Genomic DNA, 23269 nt, shown 5'->3' on the forward strand with positions numbered 1-23269 from the left:
TACCAGTTGCGGAATAATCTGGGGTTCCATTAGTAGTTCATCGAGTAGAATTCATGAATCTCAGTTTATAAGAAACCTTTCATACAGTCACGTTTTCATGAGGTCGAATAGGATAACTAGTGTGTTCCATCAGTACGATAAAATCATAATAGGTACACTAATCAAATGATAGTTCAGTAAAATCCCATAAAGCATACTGTAGTGGAGCTTTTTAAACTCGTATTTTAAACCATCTTACAAAGAGTTAACCTAAAGGAATATATTAGGGCCTGAGAGCCTACCCAAGATAGATTTTGGGGCCGTGGGGCCTACCTAAGAACACATCTTAAGGCCGCAAGGCCTACCCGAGAATGATCTCAGGGCCGCAGAGCCTACCTAAGAGTCACATTAGGTTCATAAAAATTTTCCATCTTGATCAGAGCTGTACTATACAAATCTGTATCTCCAAGATACAATTTATACCGTGATACAAATCCATAAGCCATCACCATTAAGTCGGTGCATCCATAAAATAGTAACCATAGATTTCAGTGTACCTCATGTTAAAACAACAAAATAATTTATTAAAAAAATAAGGAACACACTAGAGAAATTCCAGTACTTATCAGAGGCATTTGCAGTTATCAGCATAGATAACATGAAATTGATGTCTTTTGATCAGATCCCAGGAACGAAGTCCTATTGAAAATGAGTCAATTACTAGTTGTTCAAATAAGACATTTAAAACGATACTTTAGAATCCCACTATGATTCAGGTGTATCAGGAATAACCAGAGTGATTTGAGTCGAAAAAGAAGAAACGAATATTCAGGGCAATTACCATCCATGACAATCGATCAGATTATTGAATAATTTGAGCTGAACAACTCTCAGAACTGATGCTTGTCGACTGATCAATTCATTGCCTTTTCTGGTATTTACTCTATAATACCAACAATTCTTGTCCATAAGTCATCTTCAGAATCATCGCTAAATATACCTTAAAGAATAGAACAAGCATCCTTATAATCTTTATTTTCTTTCCACATTACTACAATATCAAGAATTGATGACGTATTTGATTCTTAGTTCATAACCATAGGGATTGTACATCATACAAGTTTATTGTATTTCCAGACTTATCCAATTACTTACTAAATTCTCCGTCATTAAGGTTCCATGGTTCATTTAACAATTAATGTTATCCCGGTTACTTCAGAGTTTTCCAGAGTAAATCAGACACTTCTGAGTTTCGGATACATGTTGTACTTCCGTTCAATTCACTTTGGTCATATACTAAAATCGTTTTGGTATTCGTGATTGATTTATCTCACGAATATCCACTGCTTAATATCGAATGCGCTCTAGCGTTGAGCTGAGTTGAGTACTTCCATAATTATTATCAATACAAAATTGGAAAGACGAACTAACATTCAAGTGGTACATATGTCATTCAAGTACTGATATAGCACTAGCATTGTTTGACCGGCTTAAGTTGTGTTCCATAATATTTAAGAGCAGTACAACATCCATGTTTATTTGAATTTCTTAAATAATCCAAGACATTTACTTAGTCTAGGACATAAAGGGTATTTTGGTCCTTTTTATGCTCAATGATCTTCTATTCATTTCAATGCTTGAGGATAACCATTCATTCCTGGCTTGGTGATATTCTTTAATCATTTCCATTACAGGGGTATTTTGGTCATCTTATATATTTAGAATATTTCAATTGTTTCCTTCTTTCCGTCCGGTCTTATTATTTAATTCAAACTTATCATTTACGTCAGTCTCTTCGAACTATTCCTATAAAATATCACCATCGATAAATTATTATTCTTCATGTACTTACTCAAGTCGGAGATTTCCAGGTTAAATGCCTTCTCAGATGTTACTAACGGATTATCAGGAATTTTCCATACAAAAATAGGATCTCAACAATCAAATCAGTAATTTATCGGTTTAAAAATAAATTATCATGTTACTTCCTCATTCAGAGTCAACTTGGACTATTTTTACCTCTCAATGGCATTTTCATAATTTTTTAACCAGATAATTTCGGTATTAACTCTTAACGAAAATAATTATACTTTAAATATCCAATGGTTAATTGCTTTCCCGAACATTCTTTGATCTCGAAATGATTCCTCAACACACTTCTAGTATCTTGTACAAACCCTTTTGGGGTTAAAACCAGTTATCCAAAATTTCTAAGCAAAACTAGCATTTCTTTTGCACATCTTTAATTTTATCGGATCAATATGTCTTTTCAGAGTTATTAACCAATTTCTAGGAACAATTATTGTCATCTTACAACATAAGGGTATTTTCATAATTTTACCCTACCAGAGTATTCTTATAATTTCTCATCCAAGTACCTTTAACATTTAACCTTTGATTATATGCTACAAATCCATGATAATACCTTTATCACTAATCACAGAACTCATAATTTAATTCTAACAATCCATCCATTTCTTATATCAGTCATCTGAGCCATATTCATTTACCGAATTTTTTTTACTGTATTCTAATCGTGTGTAGAACTTCATTAATTACACATATGAGACCAAACATTTCCATTTATGCATTTACCAATACCAACATGTTCCATAAAGCATGAAAAGGTAGTAATGTATTACCTCGATTTTTCGTGCCATACTGGTCGACCATTTAAATTTCATTCGAACGTCCTTGATCTTTGATTCAACTTCCAATATTTTTCTCTCGATCCAGACCATCAAAATTATTAACTCGTATCCAAATAATTTTCCTCGCCATAAAGATAACTTATTAGAATTTAAATAATAATTTGGAAACCCAATTAGTATAATCAAATACATTTGGGGTTACTTTAATAATTAATCATTAAAATTAGGGGCTGAACCGAATTAATTTGCACTATTGAGCCATAAATTAAAACTAAAGGAAACTATGAGACAAGGCCAAGTTCTTACCAATCCTTGAGGACTCATGATGCGATTTTCACTTTATTTTTTTAAGTCACCATCCACGTGATTTCCCTGTTGGAATCATAACTCCATTTCCCCATATTTCAATCTCATTTATTTTATAGTAACAACCCACGTGATTTGCTGAAATGTTGTAGAAGCTGTGTACGAAGGCTCTTTCTTGAGATTTAGAATTCATCATCTTCTTCTCCAAAATGGCTTCAAATTGTTCCCAGAAATATCCAAGGTGTTCGTCCCTTCATATCCCATGTTCCAAGTTTATAAAGACGATCGGTTCGAGAGACTCCGGGAAACTGAAACGGTGCCACCATGCGACGACTCTCAACTTGTCGTTAGATCCAAGGACACACCGGTGTCTACCCTCACCTCGGCTCGTATTTTTTTATATGAAAGCTTGGAAGAACCTTGAAAACAGCAGCAGAACAAGGAGCACGAACAGTTGATAGGTGCATAAACTCGCAAGTTCTCCAACCTCGTAGATATTGACAGAGGTAGTGGTTCGGGCTGTCAAGAGCAAAGCAAAGAACTGACTTGCAGTGACCAAGACCAGTGACAACAAAAGAAATAAGCGAAACTGGTGGCTTATGATCCGAAGATTTCTTCTTATCCTGATATGTTCAACCAAGATTGAACTCACTTTAGTTTCCTTTTGAAAAACTTGAGCAAAGTCTTCCAGTCAGAGTATTTCCAGATGACATGTAAGTTGATAAAAGATGCAAACTAGGATGAAAATGGATGTTCGATAAAGCCATGACATCAGCTGTAATACACACGCAATGGTGTCGCTCACTATCATGTTACCAAAGTAGGGGATTTGGCTCGGTCCAGTCGCGTACCACCAAATTATGTATGCACTCTCAAGAGCAAAACAAAGGAGGACAAATACACAAAGGAGTTTCATTGATTTCTGAAGCTCCTCTGCTTATCCTCTTCGAACCATATCACTAACATCATACAGTTTATCCTAGAACAGGAACTTCCTGGTTCCATATTTCCGAGCCCAAGAAGACAAACTAACAAAAGAAATAGCCGCGAAAGACGAAAGAGATAACTGTAGCAACGCATTGTAGGGTCTTTGATGCTGCTTAACACAATCGGAGCACAAAAGTAGGAAGTGCGAAAAGATAGGAGATCCGACGGCAAGCACGAAGAAGAGAGACCATGAGAGACTAACTTTCAATAAACTCGATTGATCTAAGCAAAACCAGTGGAGACCCAGCTTGAAACTCTTCAGTTCGAGTCCTTCTTGAGTTCCGTAGCCCTGGTTTGGCCTGTTTTGGGGTAACAAATCCTGGTCGTTTCATTTTCGATAGCTTTGGAAACTTTGATGAAGTCAGAGTGGGAGTGAGAGAGACGAACATATACAAAGATGATCGGTTTGGAAAAATGAATAAGAAAATCGAAACAGGTCTTTCGATTTCAATATACGTGTATTGTGTGGTTTTTTTAAGATGTTATATCTACCTAATTTTATGCATTATTGCTAGTTTGTCTTTCTTGATTATTAGTCTGACACCTTGATTAAAATAAAACACAAGTGTCCACCAAAATATCTTTATGTGGTGGTTCACCATCTTTCAAGATTATTTTAATAATAATAATAAAATCATATCAAATAAAACTTAAGTAAACCACATAAATTTTAAAATCAACTAAACTCAAAGAAGGGTAAAATTATACTTAGTCCTTAATTTTTCTCAAAATTCCTTATTGACCCAATATTTTAGTCAGACTATTTTTATTAATATCATAAGAAATTTTTAACCCCTAGATTGGGGTATTACAATGGACCCCTCAACTCAGGTAGGATGCACATCCTCACATCATCATTAAAATATATAACCCATTCGAACTAAAACAAATATATATAATTCTTATCAAAATAATAATCTAATTATATAACTATAATACAAAATCAATTTTTAAACATTAAAATGCATACCTCTGTGACAGCCTTCTGATCGATTAGCAGCCTGATTATTTCTAATTCATCATGTAGATCTCGATGATATTTTCTGTCAATAGACCACCTATTCAAGAATTTTTTTATTATACACTGAATAAAATGATTAATATACGAAATTAGTTTTGTAATTACCTCAATAGTAGCGGAAATACGAACAGGTTCTTCACAATAAGATATAAAAAGGGCAAACGATACCATGCCCAAGACTGCAGCAGAAGGAGACATCTGCCAATAGCATTTTTTCTGCAGTCAGTCGCTCGACACATCTCCCTGTACAGGAATGCCAAAACTACTGAGCCTAACCTCAGTGATCCGACCAGATGAAAGTCGCCAAAATGTCGCAACCACATACAGTGAACTTGGTTGCACGATTTGTCTGGCATCAATAACCCTCCTATCACCTGCACTATGCATGCCCGTGCATACATTTTAACTTGATCCTCTGAGGCCTCCTCACTCAAATTCTGAAAAGTGGCATCTAACCAATTTAACGGTATCCGACCACCGTTAAAATTTTACGGAACACTTCCTAGATAATCCTGGCACAAAGTAGTCCAATTACCGTGCGCCATTCCTAAAATCACATTGCCATTCCTAAAATCACATCTCCATCCATCGGAATCCCCAAGTGCATAGAAACATCCTCAAGCGTAATCGTGCACTCTCCGCACGGAAGATGGAATGTGTGGGTCTCCGGCCTCCACCGCTCCACTAATGCATAAATCAGGTTTGGTTCTATCTTATAATGGCCTTCATATCTAGCTATGTGATCGAATCCAGCCTCGACTAAATACGGCCAGACACGGGTAGGTATCGCTAACTTAAGGTTCCTAATAAAAGGATCTAATATATGGTTGTTCTCCTAAAATATTAATAATTAAAAAATAATAATTTATAAACTAATAATCATACATTAAATAAATAAATTGTTATTTATAATTTAAATTAAATTAAAATGTAAAAATGTTACCGTATCAGCATTATGACTCGATATATGATTTCCATCCAAACGAAGCATATCACCTTCTATTTTATAACTGCAAAAAAATTAATTAAATAAAATATTAAAATAATTAAATAAAATACTAATAAAATATTAAATATAATAAAATATACCTTATGTTGAGAGGATTTGAGAGAAGTTGAGAGGATTTGGTGTGATGAAAATGATTGAGAATTGAGGTATTTATATGGGTGGAAAAGGGGTGTGAATGGTCTGAAATTAAAGCAAAGACACGACCCATGCACCGCGCCTTACCCAGTGTGTCACCATGTCAGCATAAGGCACGGAGCAGGGGCCGCACCTTACCACATGTGGCGCTACATCAGCCTAAGGCGCGGTGCAGGGGTCGCACCTTCCTACAAAGGGTGTTAGATCGGGAAATAAAGTCGAAATGGTGTCTGACAGGAAAATAATGATTAAATGGGTGATTTTTTTGGAAATTCGCCTTTATTTTAGTCATCAACCATTAAAAATTTAAAGGTAAACTATGCTAATAGTCCCCTATGTTTTCGGTTTGACCGACTTTGAACACCAATTTAAAAATTAAGGGGAAATAATCTCTAACGTTATCGATCCGTTCGATTTTAGTCTCTAACTTTATCGATCCGTTCGATTTTATTCCCTAATGTTATCAATTCGTTCGATTTTAGTCTATCAGTCATCAACTCCCGTTCAAATTTAGTCTCTCAAACATGTTAGGGACTTAAACAAAATGAGGTTAACGAAAATTAATAGGAGAGGGACTTAAACTGGACATACCGATAATGTGAGAGATCATTTACTCTTAATTTTTAATTTGATGACCAAATTCGGTTAGACCCTAAACAAAAGGAACTATTCGCATAATTTACCCAAAATTTAATGGTGATGTTGATGTGCATCTTAGGGATTCAAAAAGAGGCCGGATAGCGAAATAGTGAAGGTGTCTGAAATCACTATTGCGAAAAATAGCTGTGCGAAGCAGAATCACACCAATAATGATGTATCGTGACCATTATATACTCTTGTATGATTTTATCCATGTAGCTGGCATTGAATCACTAATAAAGCTTCCTGGATCAAGCAAGAGCAGGTAAATATAACCTTTGACTTCATCCTTCAATTCTCTTTGCATTTGTAAGAGCAAGTCAAGTTTCTACCCTTGTTAGTTTTGTCATGCGAAAAATTGAATGCTTGATTATATCATAATTTTCCGCATCACAACTAACCTTATTTTCTTCTCCCCCACCCCAAAGCAATCTTTGCACCTTTGTATCCTATGATAATCAATGTTCGTTGTTTCGCTATTGAATGACCTCATGCAATATTATTGCCGATGAGGAAGAGGAAGAAATTGATGAGACTCGGGTTGAGCCTAGGGACATTGAATTGGTCATGACACAGATCGGGGTGTCGAGGAATAAGGTCGTCAAGGCTCCACGATGGGGACATTGTTAGCGTTTGACAAGTTTCAGTCAATAGGGTTGCATTTCTTAGGCCACCAGATTATTATGCAGAGATGGTTGGGTTTGGGAGCTGATGAGTTGGGAGAGGCGGGGAGGGGAGGAATACGTAGTGGTGGTGGGTATTTAAAAAAACTGAAAATTAGAAATCTTTAGGATAAATTAGATATAAATTCATTGTTTAAGGACGTATATGAAGTTTTAGCAGTAGTTTAAGTGTTTTTTTTGTTAACATTGCCACATTATCAATTTAACGGGATAATGACAAAGTCACCATTTTATTACAAATCAGTAATGTTAGTGACCAATTTATTACTTTTGAAAGTTTATTAGGGAAAACGAATATTTACTCAAACTTTAGTGACCATTTGTATAGTTTACCATTATTTTTCTCATTGAATATATTCTCATTTTCTAGTGATAATATCAATCATTTATTTTTACATCTAATAATCCTATAACGGAGTAAAACTAAAATTTTTTTACATAATGTAAACGAATCTCATCTCTTTTTAAAAAATAAATATACAAGAAGGTGATTTGTAGGAATTCATAAAAATTATATATCACTTCACTTCTAATTTGTCAAATAAATTTATATAAATATACTTTTAAAATACTATTGGGCTAAGATCCCAAGTGAACATTTAAATGGGTAGCTGTGAAAAGGGTCCAATATTTAAAGTAAACTACACATGTATTATCTAAATTATTATTTTTAATTCATTTTAATATCTAAATTTTATTTTTTTAAATCACACCTAACATTTATTTTAGGTTTCAATTTGATACTGTGGTGTTAAAAACTTAACGATGACATTGACGTGTCACCATAAGATAATTTTTTGTCATCATAAAAAATTAAAAATATCATGTCAATGATTTATATTTTAACGGTCGGGTATCAAATTGAAACATAAATTAAATGTTGGGCATGAGTTAAAACAATAAAGTTTAGTTACCAAAACAAAATAAAAGTAATAGTTTAGGCATTAAATATGTAATTTATTCTAATATTTATTAACTAAAAGAGTGGCCGCCGCCATGACCGTCTCTAAAAGAAATTCCAAACAAAAGAAAATACAGCAAAAGCTGGGAATCCTAATTCCGAGTGAGAAAGTTAGAGAAGTTGAGACGATTTTTATTTTATTTTTCTGAAGGAAGAAGAGAAAAGATGAGGCCGATTTTGATGAAAGGTCATGAAAGGCCATTGACGTTTCTCAAGTACAACAGAGATGGGGATATTTTATTTTCATGTGCGAAGGATCACACTCCCACCGTTTGGTTCGCCGACAACGGCGAGCGTCTCGGCACTTACCGTGGCCATAACGGCGCTGTTTGGACTTGCGATGTCTCAAGTAATTCGCTTTTCTATTGTTTTATATATATATATAGAAGTTGAAACTTTTGAAATTGAAATTAAAATAGAAAATTCATTTTTTTTAATTTTTCAAATGTTTAGGGGATTCAATGAGGCTTTTAACCGGAAGCGCTGATCAAACGGCGAAGCTTTGGAATGTTCAGACGGGAACTCAATTATATACATTTAATTTTGGTTCACCTGCGAGGTCGGTGGAGTTTTCCGTAGGGGATAAACTGGCTGTCATTACTACGGATCCGTTCATGGAATTGACTTCCGCTATCCATCTTAAACGCATTGCTAAAGACCCAACCTAACGTAGGCTTAAAATTCTTCCCCTTTTCAATACGTCTGCTTTTCATAATTAAAAAGTTATTGTTCCTTTATTGTGTTATCGGTCCAATACAATTGGTTTGCTTTAAGTTTGAATACAATTAGGCGGTGGTAGAGTAGGCAGTAATGGATGAAATTACTTTGTTGATGTAGAATGTATTTGTAAATGTTTGGCATTGTAGTTTAATCTTGCTGGGTTTTTTTACAAAATCATGCTTCAAGTCCGTTGATGTGTTTGATGTATAAACTCTGATTCATTACATTGTCACATAATCATACAGAGTCTGAGGAATCGGTGCTTGTCATCAAGGGCCCTCAAGGAAGAATAAATAGAGCTGTTTGGGGTCCCCTCAATAGGACTATCATTAGTGCTGGAGAAGATGCTGTAATTCGTATATGGGATTCTGAGGTAAATTGCAATTTATGTGGAGATATATTTCCATATATTTTGTTGGGTTTCTTTGTTTGTGTGTGGGTTTTTTTTTTTTTGGGGGGGGGGTAATTGCTTTACAATATTTTCTCACTTAAATCTTTTTGGCTTCAACATTGGAAGACTTCTGATGTAATAACCGGTTTTGGCTCTCCTTTCTCAATAGGCTTAAAGTTACATGTCTTCCTATTATCTGAATTATCCTTAACTATCCTCAGCCATGTTTTCCCCTTGTTTGTAAGTTCCGTTGATTCAATGGGAAGTGTCCGATCTTTTGGGTTGATATTTCCGATCTATCCTGCAGACCGGAAAACTGCTTAGGGAGTCTGACAAGGAATCTGGCCACAAGAAGACGATAACATCACTCACAAAAGCTGCAGATGGTTCGCATTTCCTTACCGGTTCCCTGGATAAATCTGCCAAGGTGATGCATCTTATTAACCCCTTAAGTATTTGTGACTAGTTTATGGAAACCTCAGGGCTCAGATTGCTTACGGTTGACTTTCTCTTCATCAATCTTCATTTTTTTCTGTGAATGTTCAGCTATTGGACACAAGAACATTGACTCTTATCAAGACATATGGTACTGAACGTCCGGCCAACGCTGTTGCAATGTCTCCACTTCTTGACCATGTAAGTATTTAATAAAAGCTGCATAACTTTTATGCTAATTTTATTTGTCCTTAATTGGTCTGTTCTCCTTAATTTTCTGCATTAGGGAATAGAAATCTGGCTTTCCTTTTTCTAATTTCTGGAAGTTTGGTATCCCATTTATTTTGTAACTGGTAACTTCAGGGTCTTCAAACATTTTATGTAAAACTGCTGGTACTCGTAAGACAATGCTGAAGAAGTCTGATATTGTAATGCACCTCAAGCCTTGCAACATTGATGGTTTTGACGGTCAAATGCAAATGTTTGATAGACTGTTATTATATATCAAAGAGTGCATGCATTTGCATGATAGTAGGTTTATTTGGCAATGCTGTGAGGGTGGAGAATTGATTTCATAATCAGCATTCAGCACTCGGCAATCTTTCTTGTTGCTTTATGGGGTACATCTTTTTAATATTTCTTCTGATTGCCTGGTGTTCTTCAAGGTGGTGCTTGGTGGTGGCCACGATGCATCAGCTGTCACAACTACGGATCATCGTGCCGGGAAGTTTGAAGCTAAATTCTATGACAAGGTAATTTTGTTTGAATAAGGTTTCTACGGAAGGGGAAGATGTGTTATTTTGCAATTTCCCACTTTACCATAATGTTTGGCTGCCTTATAGATACTTAAAGAGGAAATTGGAGGTGTGAAAGGGCATTTTGGGCCTATAAATGCATTGGCTTTTAACCCAGATGGGAAGAGGTATGATGCAAATAATATTTTAAAAGTTTTCTTTGCATATTATTTGCATTTTATGAAGGGTATATCCTACTAGATCTATTGTATCATTAATATAGTATCTCACCATGTTGTCTAATGTCATTCCATGTATTTTGTGAGTTGTAGTTTCTCAAGCGGTGGCGAGGATGGATACGTGCGATTACATCATTCTGATCCAGATTACTTTAACATCAAAATTTAATTTTGGAGCAGTTTCCAGTTACTACTTTGCGGACTGATAAAATTATTTTTGCTATTTGACTTAGAAGTTTGTAGATCTTATTTTCTTGCACATAACCACCTATTTTGTTGTGTTCGTTTTATGAGACGCGTTAATACTGAGCTTTATGTTTGTTCCTGAAATGTAATCTTCTTTTTATTTAATTTATAGATTATTTGTGCAAGGTTTCGTTGTTAAATTATCATCTTTGCTTATCAACTTAAATTTGATAGGGTAAACTATACAAGTGGTCTCTTATGATTTTGGTTTGGTCTGTTTGATTTTGGTCATTAGTTTAAAAAAAATTGATTTTCATCCTTTACGTTATCGCGGTTCATTCAATTTTGATCATTTAGTTGTTAATTGCAGTTAACCAAGTAATGAAAATCTAACTTGACAATTAGAAAATAAAACAAAATACACCCAAGTGATCCAGCTATAAAACAAAAGAGCTGAAGAGTGACATACTTGTAATACAAAGAAGAAGAAGAAGAGTTAGGAGGAGCTTTACATTTAGTAATAAGAGTATTGATTATTATAAGGTTGTAATTGTCTTTCATGTTGAGTAATAATGAAAGGATGCTGCCAGTGTAGTGATAATTAACAATTGTGAGTTTTTTAAATAGATTGGTCATATTGAAGTGAACTCCGACGACAGGGAGTATGAAGGAATTCACTGCATAAGAGAGCATGTTATAGTTGTGTAGCAGCTGCTTTCCAGAATCACACACACTGATAAGAAGAGACGTGATAATAAAAATGTCACTGTTGGTGACAAATCTATTGTGCTGATTCCTTTTGTTGAAAAACAATGATAGATATTTGTTGAGAAAGACAACGGTCACCGTAACAAAAATGACAAGGATTGCACCACATGTAGAATACTATGAAGATCGTCAGTCGGCCTAAATCGGAGGTCTCAGACTTGGTTTCCGCAGGGGGGGGGGGAAGGGAAAAGGCACGCGGGTTTGGGGAAAATATTTAAAAGATGTTTTTTTTAATAAAAAAATGAAAAATAAAAGTTTTGAAAATTATAATTATGTCATTTAACAGTTATGATAGAGGTATTTAAAATAACATTCAAATTAACAGAAAAATTTTAATAATTAAATGAAAAAATAAATAAATATCTAAATGAGAAAAATATACAATTTGAGTATTTTTTATATATAAAAAGTCAGATATTACAGCTGGAATTCGAAACTGAATATATATTGATAGACTCCGTCATCTTCCAAACCCTAGCAATTCCTTACGACAGAACTCCAATTGAAAACCCTAAATTTTTTTTCTTTAATATTTTCATCAATGGCGAAAAAGCGAAAGCAACGATCATCTGAAACCCAACCCACCGAAACGACTCCGGATCCTCAATCAATTCAAGAACAAGAGCAGCAACAACAGCCCCAATATTTACCCAATGAAGATCCGAACCCGAAATTAGACGAGGAGCAGCAACTACAGGAAGTCGAAGAGGAACTAGAATTGGAAGTAGAAGTAGAAGAAGAAGTTGAAGAAGACGATGATGAAGAAGAGGATGAAGAAGACGAAGAAACTCCAAACCAAACCCTAATCGGTTCCTCTAACGCCGCCATTCAAAATGGGCCCAAGAAGGGAACGGATCAAGAAAAGGAATTGGACGACGAGCCGTTCGAGAAACTTCTAGAGCCATTCGGGAAAGATCAATTGATTACCCTTATCAAGAAAGCGGTTGATAAACACCCAGAATTTATCTCGTCAGTTCGGGAATTCGCGGATGCAGACCCGGCCCACAGGAAGATCTTCGTTCATGGGTTAAGTTGGGATACCACTGCTGAAACCCTCACCGCTGAGTTCTCTAAATATGGGGAAATTGAAGATTGCAAAGCTGTTACCGATAGGGTTTCTGGAAAATCAAAAGGTTATGCTTTTATTCTATTTAAGCATCGGAGCGGGGCACGCCGGGCTTTGAAACAGCCCCAGAAGAAGATTGGGAATAGAACGACTTCTTGCCAGTTGGCTTCGCAAGGGCCGGTTCCGGCACCACCTCCGACTGCTCCGTCTGCTTCCGAGTATACTCAAAGGAAGATTTTTGTTAGCAATGTGTCAGCTGATTTGGACCCAGGGAAGTTGCTTTATTTTTTTAAACAGTATGGGGAAATTGAGGAAGGTCCATTGGGGCTTGATAAGCAGACAGGGAAACCAAAGGGGTTTGCCTTTTTTGTATACAGGTCGGTTGAGAGTGCCATGAAAGCATTAGAGGAGCCTCATAAGAATTTTGAAGGTCATGTTTTGCATTGCCAAAAAGCCATTGATGGACCGAAATTGACTAAAGGTGGTAATGGAGGCACTTCTGGTGGGCATCATCAGCAGTTCCACCAGCATCAGAAAGGAGCACATCAGATTCAGTCTCATTACCATCATGCTAAGAAGGGAAAGTATTCATCTGCTGGATCTCAGACTGGTCATTTGATGGCTCCGTCTGGGCCTACTGCAGTGGGGTTCAGCCCTGGAGTTGCTGCTCATGGGTTTAACCCTGCTGCTGCTGTACCTGCTTTAAACCCAGCGCTTGGACAGGCTTTGAATGCATTGCTTTCTGGCCAGGGAGGCTTAGGGCTTGGTAATCTCCTTGGAGGGTTTGGTGGTGCCCCTGTCAACCAAGGGGCACCTGCTCCAGGGTATGGGAATCAGGTTGCTGGAGGCTATGGAGTGCAAGGTGGGTATCAAAACCCTCAGATGGGTCAGGGTGGTGCTGGTAGGAATCACCCCGGTGGTGGTGCACCCTACATGGGACATTAGGTGAGGCCTAAGGTATCTGGATATAATATTTTTCTTACTTCATCATTGTTTTATTTGCATGATCTTTCTGCATATTAGATCTATCAAATGTGAATTTGATTCTTATGAGTGAAATGTGCTATATGATGCTAATCATGATCTCACAGTGTGGATAGTGTTCAGGATCACCTTTGTTTCAAAGCTGAAAAAGAATTGCATATAAATGAGTGGTACAAATTTTATTTTAGTTACTTTTTAAGTCTCAACAAGACTGAAGTGTTGAGGAATAACTTGCTTCGTAGTATACTTTAACTTTAAGTTAATACTTCTCATTGTTAGTTTTACGAGGTTAATTTTTAACTCTTGAAGAAAGGGTGGACTTCTTAAGAGTTAGGATGTTACCGAGTCTGAGCTTTTCTTTTCTTTTCTATGCAAAGGCCTTGTAACAATTTTTTTAACTATCCATATATCTTTTAAGATTTATTTGAATTTTTTGTTTCCTTCTTTCTAAAATTATAATGGAACTTTCTTCTTGCTTTCATCCCACTTAATATTGTTTATTGAACTTCATTTTGTATTCTTGCATTGCTGTCCTTCAAATTTTAGTTGGTTAAACTTTATTAACACAAAATCTTATTTGTTTTTGCCAAAGGTATGAAACTTAAGTTCATATTTTTTCATAAATATCTCATTTTTTAAACTTGTCTTTTTTTTTTTGCTTTCTTATTCATTGTGCAGATACTCTCATAGATGAATCAATGATTTAATTTTCAACTATGGTGATTCTGAAGTTCCGGGCACTCATGCAAACGTGGTCTTTAAATTTGTACCCAAAAGTTGTTATTGTTTGTCTACTATAAAGATCAGAAATTTTAAACCTGTATTTTCACTTTCATTTTAGTTTTTGTACTCTCACCTTCACATGTTTTTAAAAAGGTGTACCGTTTCAGTTCAAATATCTGTTTCTTGAAAAGTGCTGAGGATTTCATGCAGATGCTACTATGCCTTTTTCATATTTTCAAGTGAATCAAACAATGCCTTTTTCCGTACTGCTTTCTTTTTTGAACTTAAACTGACTGATGGATAATGTTTTCCTATGTGAATAAGAAAGTTCTTAATTTAGTTTTATTGGCAACATTTTGGGGTCATTATTACATTTTCTTGAATTGTGGTTTTGTAGATTTAATGATGATGGTATTGTATAATTTGCATGGAATGTTGTTAGCTTGTTCGGTTTCTTTCCGGTGCAACCAGTTAGCTTATGAAGTCATTAACTACCCATATTGGGCAAGATGAGATTTTGGAATTGCAGGTACAAAGGCTACATGGTCCCTGACTGCTGCTTTCGTGCTTAACGTAACCCTTAACAGAAGCATTTCCAGCTATATGCTGACCCCTACTCCCTTACCCTCTGTATGAAACATCTGTATGTGTTTCATTGGTTAAGAACCTTTGCCTTACAATGGGAGTAAATGGTGTTGTGAAATGGTGCCTTTGTGTTCATCAACATATTCTTTTGTGATGGAATCAGTTGTGTTGGTGTTTTGAGATGTTGGTCCTGGATATTATTTATTTATTTTGCATAATAACCTGCTGTTTATCTGTCATAAAAACATATGAAATATATTGTTAGGATATCGCCACTGGACATTGAAACCTCCTCTCCTGTCTTAGTAGAAATTGGGAAATTTTTGTTGATGGTGGCAGGCAAGACATAAGCATCTTCCTCCAAAGTTTGATATGGTAGTCCGTGTTGGTGACTATCAGTTGTAAAATATGTAACTGAGTAGTAAAATATGCTCTTAAAGATTGTGATTCATCATTGCAAGTTTTGGAATTAACTTGCAACTGTTCAAACGATTTTGAAAAAATCAAATACAACGACAAAACACTCTTGGTGGTAAATAAAATCTGAACTTCATGAAATGATTCTCATAAGATTTTAAACCTGAACCCTACTAATTCTACAGCCTCAAGTTTCAATTTAATAATATGAACTCCAAATGCACTTATTTTCGTTAGGGTTCTCCGCTCAACTTTTCAACTATAACTTCATATTGAACAAGTGAAACAATCAGCCACATTCCATAGCATAGAAACAGCAAGTTACCGATAACCATTGAACAGGTGCTAGTCAAACATACATTCACAATCCTAGATGCAGTAGGGACACCCCCCCCCCCCCAAGTTTCATACACAAAACGGATGATGTTTCAAACAACAGTTGCAACATCATCACATTCAGGGATAAAACCCTACTTTTAACTTACAAACATGCATAAAACCGTTCGTTTGGTAAAAACCAAACATCTACACAAAACGTGGAGCTCATTGCTCCCTCAGCAGAAGAACATAGAGTTGCAGACGTTCTCCTTCAACCTAGGCAACTGAGAGACAGGAACAGCTCCGGGTGCGGTGACCCCACCATGGCTTGACGATGTCTATGAGGATCTTCGAACTTTATGAATGTCCCCACCTGTGAGGCTGCCAAATGTGAGTAGCAAATTGAAGCAACTGCAACAAAAATGGCATTGTCATATTTGCAATTCCGATAAAAGATCTGAAACACATCTGAAAAAAAGGATTATAATATCAAACAAGTAAATGAAAACCATCACAAACACTAGGAACCAAAAGCCAGAACAGAACTCTTATCTACAGATATGGCAGTGGTGCTCCTTTGATACCTGCAATCGACAGATTATAAGAAATTTGATATTGATTATGGATAAAAACATTGGAGAATCAATTACAATACATGATTATACACTCACACATATGACAGAGAATGAACAAGTTCCTGGAGATCATCGGCCGAAAACCCAATCTGATCTAACAGAACATGATAATGAGTAGGCTTTGTGGTTCCCTGGAAAGCAACACAAATCAGAAAAAAAGGAAAAGAACATTACAAAAATCTAAAACACGTCAAAAAAGATACTAGCAATGTAATCACGGCAAAAAGATATTTAACAGAAACATTTCAAGGTAAAATCAGCCAATTGAATAGATCAAGAAAAAAATGTAGATGTGAAATTCATAACAGATCAGAAATCATAGCCTTGATTCACATTTGAAAGTGGAAAAAGAACAATGAAGTTCTTTTTTTTTATAATAAGAAAGGTCTCATTAAAAACCCCCTTCATATCCGTCAAGCAACAAGGACTTAATGAAAATTAGAAGGAGGAAAAGAGTGCCTTAGAAATTTTATTGCATAAGAAACAAGTACAAAAGGATTACAAGAACGCCAAAATCATTGCCCCCTGCAACACTGCGCAAAGATGTACTACAATTAAGCATAAGAATTATCCTACACAAAACAACCTTCTAATAAGCTCAGCCTGTAACACACTTAAATATAAACCTAAGCCGTCAAAAATTCCCTAGAAACAAGACAGCAAAAAAAAATAAATCCCCTCCACTTAACCAATCCCTAGTTTAGCGAATTTATCCGCTTCCCAATTAACTGCTCTCACCACATGACGCACAATGACACCTTTATCTACTACAATCTCTGCAATATATTTTACTAAGGATAGGAACATCGGGGTGGAACTTAATGGATTTTTTATCCAATCGACTTCCACAAGACTATCTGTTTCCAAAATAAGTCTTTGGTTTGCCGATAACCCCAAATCCAAAAATAAATTCAAGCCTCTTTTTACCGCCATCAACTCTGCCATAATAGGAGGTCCGGATCCAATGCCTTCAGAGAACGAACCCAACATCACCCCTTTCTCATCTCTAATCATCCCACCAATGCCACCCTTCGACCACCACTTATCCATCGTGCCGTCAACATTCGCTTTAACAAATCCTGACGGAGGAGGAGACCAAGTAACTGGCTTTAACAATGAAGTTCTAAGCATATTAATAATTAATAATGGGGCAAAAAGACAAGTTATAACTATAGAATCATTAATCGACAAAACAAAGTTCCGCTGAACACTTATAATCATTCCTGCATGAGCACAAAGATAGAAGTCATTGTTCTTTGGATGACAGATTTTGTTGTCTATAATAGTGCCTGCATAACAGAGAAAAAGGGGGGGGTGTTAATTTGAACACCATAACAAAATATAATATGGCAGCATGCTGAATCATGACCGATCCTTACCGGGTGGGACATTGTCAGGAGATCCTTGCTGGAAAAACTTCGTATGATGGTTTTTCTGTGTAACGATGACCATAAACTTGGGGTTCCATTTCTCATCAAGAAATTTACAAGCCTATCAAATAGAAACATTTACACATGATGCTTTATCCCAATCACTATCATCTTAAGATGACATTTTACCATTAGCAATGCTATCTTAAAATCAAAAGATAAAAGAGTTATGACAGATTAAAGAAAATGGGTTTTTAAGTGAAATTTTGAATAAGAAAGTTTAAATGAATTTGAAGGATGAATTTGACTTGTCATTTATGAGAATAAGAAGTTAGAAGTGTTAGAATTAAGTTTGGATAACATGGAAAATTTGGTATGATTCTTAGCCTTAAGAATTTGGATGAAATATGGAAGATTATAAGGTGTTGAAATGATAGGAATTGGTTAAAGTTGTTATAGATGAATTTAGTAGCATAATAAGGATTTTATATATGAAAATTTGGGTGAAGTGTTGATAATTTTCGGATGAAATAGTCTATTCTGTGCAGGTGCATCGATGCACTATGAGTGTGTACCGATGCACTAAGATAAATTTTTGAAGGTGTATCGATGCATTAAGGGTTACATCGATGCATGGAAATTTCGAAGCTATTTTGGATACCGATACACCCATAGTGCATCGATACACCCTTAAAGGAAAAATGAAATTTTGGTTTATTAAATTAGCCTAAGTTATTAATATCAAGTTATAAGGTTTAGGCTTTTGATAATTGTCTCGGAAATTATGTTTATGTAGATATCGAGCCTAAACAAGTTCCGAAACAATCAAAGAATTAGGATCGAATCAAAGCAAGGCTAAGGTGAGTGCAATTTAAATTGAACTTATGTTATTGATCAAACATTGGCTTGCGATGAGCCAGTGACGGAGTTACTATGGTAAGAAGTAACTTCTAAAATGTTATGTGATTATTATGTGTGCAATAGTACATAGAAATGAATGTATGTTATTATATGTTACATGATTTACATGTTTACGTGAAAATGCAACATATGATATATGTTACATGATATGACATACGAGTTTTGTTGAGTTAATCGATCGACGGAATAGGTCAAGAGGGGGTGAATTGGCAATTAAAAATTTGGTGGAAGGTTTTGCAGAAAATTGAAAGTAATTGCACATCGATTTAGAGTGGTTCTACTTTCTCAACCAAAGTCTACATCCATTACCTTAGATATCCACACTAAGGATTTTCCAACAAATTCACTAATTTGTTCTTTCTTTTGAGGCCAAAGAGATAACCTTACAATTCCCTCAAGAATATACCCTAATTCTTGAGAACACTCTTTCTCAAAGAGAAGATTACAAATTCGCAAACTTAATGAAAATCCTCACAAGGAAAATGTGTTTGCACAATTCTAAAACAAAGAAAAAGCACTCAAGAATAATACAATTGAGCACAATAAGTGTTCTTGAAAGCAAAAATGAATATTGAATGAAATAGGTTTGAAAATGCTCAAACTTGAGGTTTGATGCTTTCTCTTTGATTCTCTCTTGATTCTTGTTGATTGTTATTTCTTGTTATTGATCAATGGCTTCTAAGCTTGTTTAAATACTTCTTTAATTGATTCTGGACGTTGGGGATGATTAGTGGAGTCAATGGAGCCGTTTAAGTGTGAAAACAATTAATAAAACAATTGGGAGCGTCTAGTGCATCGGTACACTATATATAAAATTCAAATATTTTGACCGTTGGACCCTTAGTGCATCGGTGCACTAAGAGTGCATCGATGCATGAAGTGCATTCGATGTTTCAAAATAGCCTGAGTGCATCGATGCATGTCTTGTGCATCGATGCATAAAATGCATTTGATGTTTTCATACAAACCTGAGTGCATCGATGCATGGTATGTGCATCGATGCATAAAATGCATTTGATGTTCAATTTATTCAATGGTGCATCGATGCATGGATTGGTGCATCGATACACTCTTTTGAAAAATTGATTTTAGGCTTGTTTTTTGTTCGAAATACTTTGTGAAAATTGTTTCAAAAATATTTTAAGATTAAAACACAATTTTACACTTTAGTAAGGATTGAATTTGATCTTTGAAAGACTTGGAGTAATATTTTGATATTCGAGTAATTAAATCGAATATACTTAGAAAATCATTTGTAAAATCTTAAAATTCATTTATACTTAATTTGTTATATCGAAACATCAAAATGTTTTCAACAATCTCTCCCTTTTTGATATAACAAAACATTTGAGTAATTTTAAGATTTTCTTTTAACATAATTTTTGTAAACAATTTTGAAAATTTAATTTACTCCCCCTTACTATATTCTCCCCCTTTTTGTTAAATCAAAAAGACTCTAAACATTTTTAAACAAGGTTTTGAAAAACTTAGCCAATTGATTTATTAATTGAAAGATTAAGCTGCTAAGATAACAATCAAAAGAGATATTAGCCATTAGTCCAATCAATATTCATAATAAAAATGTGAAATGGTAAAAATTGATCATAATGCAACAAATATGTAAATGATGAAAAAATTAATAATCATTAAGCTCAAAAAGAAAACCAAACCAAATATATATATATATATATATATATATATATATATATATATATATATATATATATATATATATATATATATATATATATATAAGTTCAAATATCCAAAGCAACCAAAATATAAATCCAAACAAATTCAAACATCCAACAAACAAAGTAAAACAATCCAAAAGCATTCAAAATGTTTTAACAAGTAAAGTTCTAAGTTGATCCAAAACAAAAACAAAGCAAGGTCTACTCGTCCATAGAAGTATCGGGAGGAGGAGGAAATCGTGCTTGCATCTCAAGAGTAAGAGCATCCATACGTGCAAGCATCTCCCTTTGAAACTCCATTTGTTGAGCTTCCAAAGTGTCTAAGCGATGATTCACCGCTTCGTTGTTTGCAGTTAAATGAGATTCGATGGAAGCAAACCGTATATCAAATGTCTCCAAAAACGAACGGAAATATGGAGACACTTGATCCTCTTGTTGTGTCGGCGCATTGTCGGGATCGTTAATATCTTGAAATAGCCCTTGAAGCTCGGGATCATCATCTGCAGCCGGTACCGGTGGAGGTTGAGTACGAGAGGAGTTAGGAGCAGGAGGTGCTCGTGAAGAACTCGATCCCGGAGTTTGCTTAGAGGGTCGATAAACCCATTGACCAGTTTCCTCATCCTGTTTCCAATCAACTTTCTTCAAGGAGGTGAGATTGATTTGGTTTTGAAGAGGAATGGGATTGTCAAGAGAGACGTTAAGACTGAGTTTGATAAAAAGATTACTAAGTAGACACCCATAAACTAAAGTTTCGACATGTTTAGAAGGGACATCATTTATAGTATCTACTAGTTCACTGAAAATGATTTGTGGCAAATTGATTTTTCTATTATGTTGGATACAATACATCCACCATAAATCCCTAATACGAAGAGTGGAGTACCTACCTCCGGATGGTCTAAACCACCAAGAGATCATCAAATGGAGAAATTGATCGTGATGAGATTGTAGAGTACTAACACTAGCGTAAGGAAGATAGGGATATGCCATAGTTTCTTTTCCACTGTATAGACTATTGTCATCTAGCCCAAATTGCCTAGCGATAGACTCGGAGACAATATGAATATATTGTCCTAAAAGGTAGGATCTAATTCCTATAGTCCAACATTGAGTCTGGTTTTGAATACATACCGCATTAGAGTAGAAAATGCGAACTAACTAATGATAGACAATTGGTTTAAGGTGAAATAGTTTATCAAATTTCCAGGACTTGAGAGTCTATAGGAATTGAAAGTTGATGTCTACCATGGCTTGAACAGAGGGAATACGTTCTTCTCGGATTTTGTAAGATTGGAAGGAGTTCATATACCTATGGTAGAGTTCATCCCTACGACGCTTAGGCATATTAAAACAGGAACTTATAATGGTCATGTTTTGGTCATTCGGGTTTGGATTTTGAGGTTGAGGAGGAATAGGATTAGGGGCTCGGTTAGAACGACTCGAAGATGACCTAGGGCGTTTTGGGTTTGACATGATTTAGGAAACAGAATTAGAAAAGTAACATGCAATTTTGAAATACATGTATGCAAAATAATCAATCCCAAAACTCAATTGAGTCCGCAATAATTCAAGATTCTCTAAACCGAATCCTAATGGGCATGATTTTGAAAACTATTTGAAAATAACATTAGAAATATCATAATACATATAGTTTTCATGAAAACAATACAATTAAATCAAAAACAATAATTTTTGAAAATATCATTTTTTTTATTTCGAAAATTCAAAGACAATGTTGAAAAATTATTTGTTTTTGACGAAATTGATTGTAAAATCTAGTTTAGAATCATAATATAATCAATGCCCGATATAATGTTCATCCTAGAACTAATCAAAACTAGTTCTAAGTTCAAAAATCAATAAAACGGAGGTTTTGAAATATTACCTTGAAAATTTCGGATTGAGAGGAATGTGATGTTGTTTTGCACGATTTGATAATAAAAGCAGGATTAGGAGATGAAGAATGATTGAAATCCATCAAAATTACGTTGATTTGAAGCAAAAGGAGAGATTAGAGAGAGAGAGAGAGGGTGAACGTCAGTTTTGAGAGTGTTTTAAGGGTTTGAGAAAATAAAGAGAAAAGTAGGGTTTTTATCCAAAAACCCGATGGATGCATCGATGCATGGCCTTGTGCATCGATGCACATTCAAGGAGTGAATCGGTGCACCTTCATGGTGTATCGATGCACATTCAAAAGGATGCATCGATGCACTGTTTAGTGTATCGATGTATTAAGCACAAAAATGTCAAAAATCCGTTTTAAACATTCAAAATGCTAAATTAATAAGCTCTAGTGGTATTTGTCAACTCATATATTGAAAATTAATCATGTTCAATCAATCAATTTAATCCTTAAACTACATTTGAACATAAAATTAATTTTCACTAAGAATCATAAACTCCCCCTAACTAATAGCAAAGAATGCAATAAAAAATTATTATTATTATAAGCATTTTTTATTTATTCTTAAAAGTGCTAAAATTAATTTAAACACTAAGTGAAGATAGGTCAGTTAAACCTAATTCTCTCCTAAGTGTTCAAAATCTTTCTTTGTCTAAAGGTTTTGTAAATATATCTCCTAATTGATGCAAAGTATCAACAAATTTTAGAACTACATCTTCCTTAACGACATGGTCTTTAATGAAGTGATGTCTAATTTCAATATGTTTAGTTCTAGAGTGTTGGATGGGATTTTTAGTGAGACAAATACC

At 35.0% G+C, this 23269-nt stretch overlaps 2 protein-coding genes and 2 pseudogenes across 3 annotated transcripts; 2 read left to right on the top strand and 2 right to left on the bottom strand.

The window, feature by feature from the left end:
* Positions 1-3333: 3333 nt before the first annotated feature.
* Positions 3334-4251, bottom strand: LOC120150593 (annotated as a pseudogene).
* Positions 4252-8410: 4159 nt separating this feature from the next.
* Positions 8411-11210, top strand: LOC120150352 (annotated as a pseudogene).
* A 1088-nt stretch (positions 11211-12298) lies between these two features.
* On the top strand, positions 12299-15570 carry LOC120150283 (UBP1-associated protein 2A-like). 2 transcript variants are annotated; one of them, XM_039162977.1, is made up of 2 exons: positions 12299-13867; positions 14573-15570. In XM_039162977.1, the coding sequence occupies exon 1, from the start codon at positions 12386-12388 to the stop codon at positions 13853-13855; it is 1470 nt and encodes a 489-aa protein (XP_039018908.1). In that variant the 5' UTR covers positions 12299-12385; the 3' UTR covers positions 13856-13867; positions 14573-15570. The 2 variants fall into 2 exon arrangements, with proteins under 2 accessions (XP_039018908.1, XP_039018907.1); XM_039162976.1 differs by having other exon boundaries at positions 12299-13855; positions 14573-15569.
* Positions 15571-16147: 577 nt separating this feature from the next.
* On the bottom strand, positions 16148-18085 carry LOC120150268 (protein argonaute 4-like). Its single transcript, XM_039162961.1, has 5 exons — positions 17952-18085; positions 17788-17861; positions 16609-16703; positions 16490-16521; positions 16148-16348 (listed from the first exon to the last, which is right to left on the bottom strand). The coding sequence occupies exons 1-5, from the start codon at positions 18022-18024 to the stop codon at positions 16209-16211; spliced, it is 414 nt and encodes a 137-aa protein (XP_039018892.1). The 5' UTR covers positions 18025-18085; the 3' UTR covers positions 16148-16208.
* Positions 18086-23269: the final 5184 nt, after the last annotated feature.

The sequence above is a fragment of the Hibiscus syriacus genome, unplaced genomic scaffold (assembly GCF_006381635.1).
Source record: "Hibiscus syriacus cultivar Baekdansim isolate YM2019G1 unplaced genomic scaffold, ASM638163v2 tig00111022_pilon, whole genome shotgun sequence".
Lineage (NCBI taxonomy): Eukaryota > Viridiplantae > Streptophyta > Magnoliopsida > Malvales > Malvaceae > Hibiscus > Hibiscus syriacus.

Excerpts from the sequence above, each read along its gene's own strand:
- LOC120150283 (XM_039162977.1), top strand. The coding sequence starts at position 12,386 with ATGGCGAAAAAGCGAAAGCAACGATCATCTGAAACCCAACCCACCGAA.
- LOC120150268 (XM_039162961.1), bottom strand. The coding sequence starts at position 18,024 with ATGGTCATCGTTACACAGAAAAACCATCATACGAAGTTTTTCCAGCAA. Across the intron at positions 16,704-17,787 it reads GTGCTCATGCAGGAATGATT|GGAACCACAAAGCCTACTCA; the intron begins ATAAGTGTTCAG and ends GTTGCTTTCCAG. Across the intron at positions 16,349-16,489 it reads CACCACTGCCATATCTGTAG|TTGCTTCAATTTGCTACTCA; the intron begins ATAAGAGTTCTG and ends TTTTTGTTGCAG.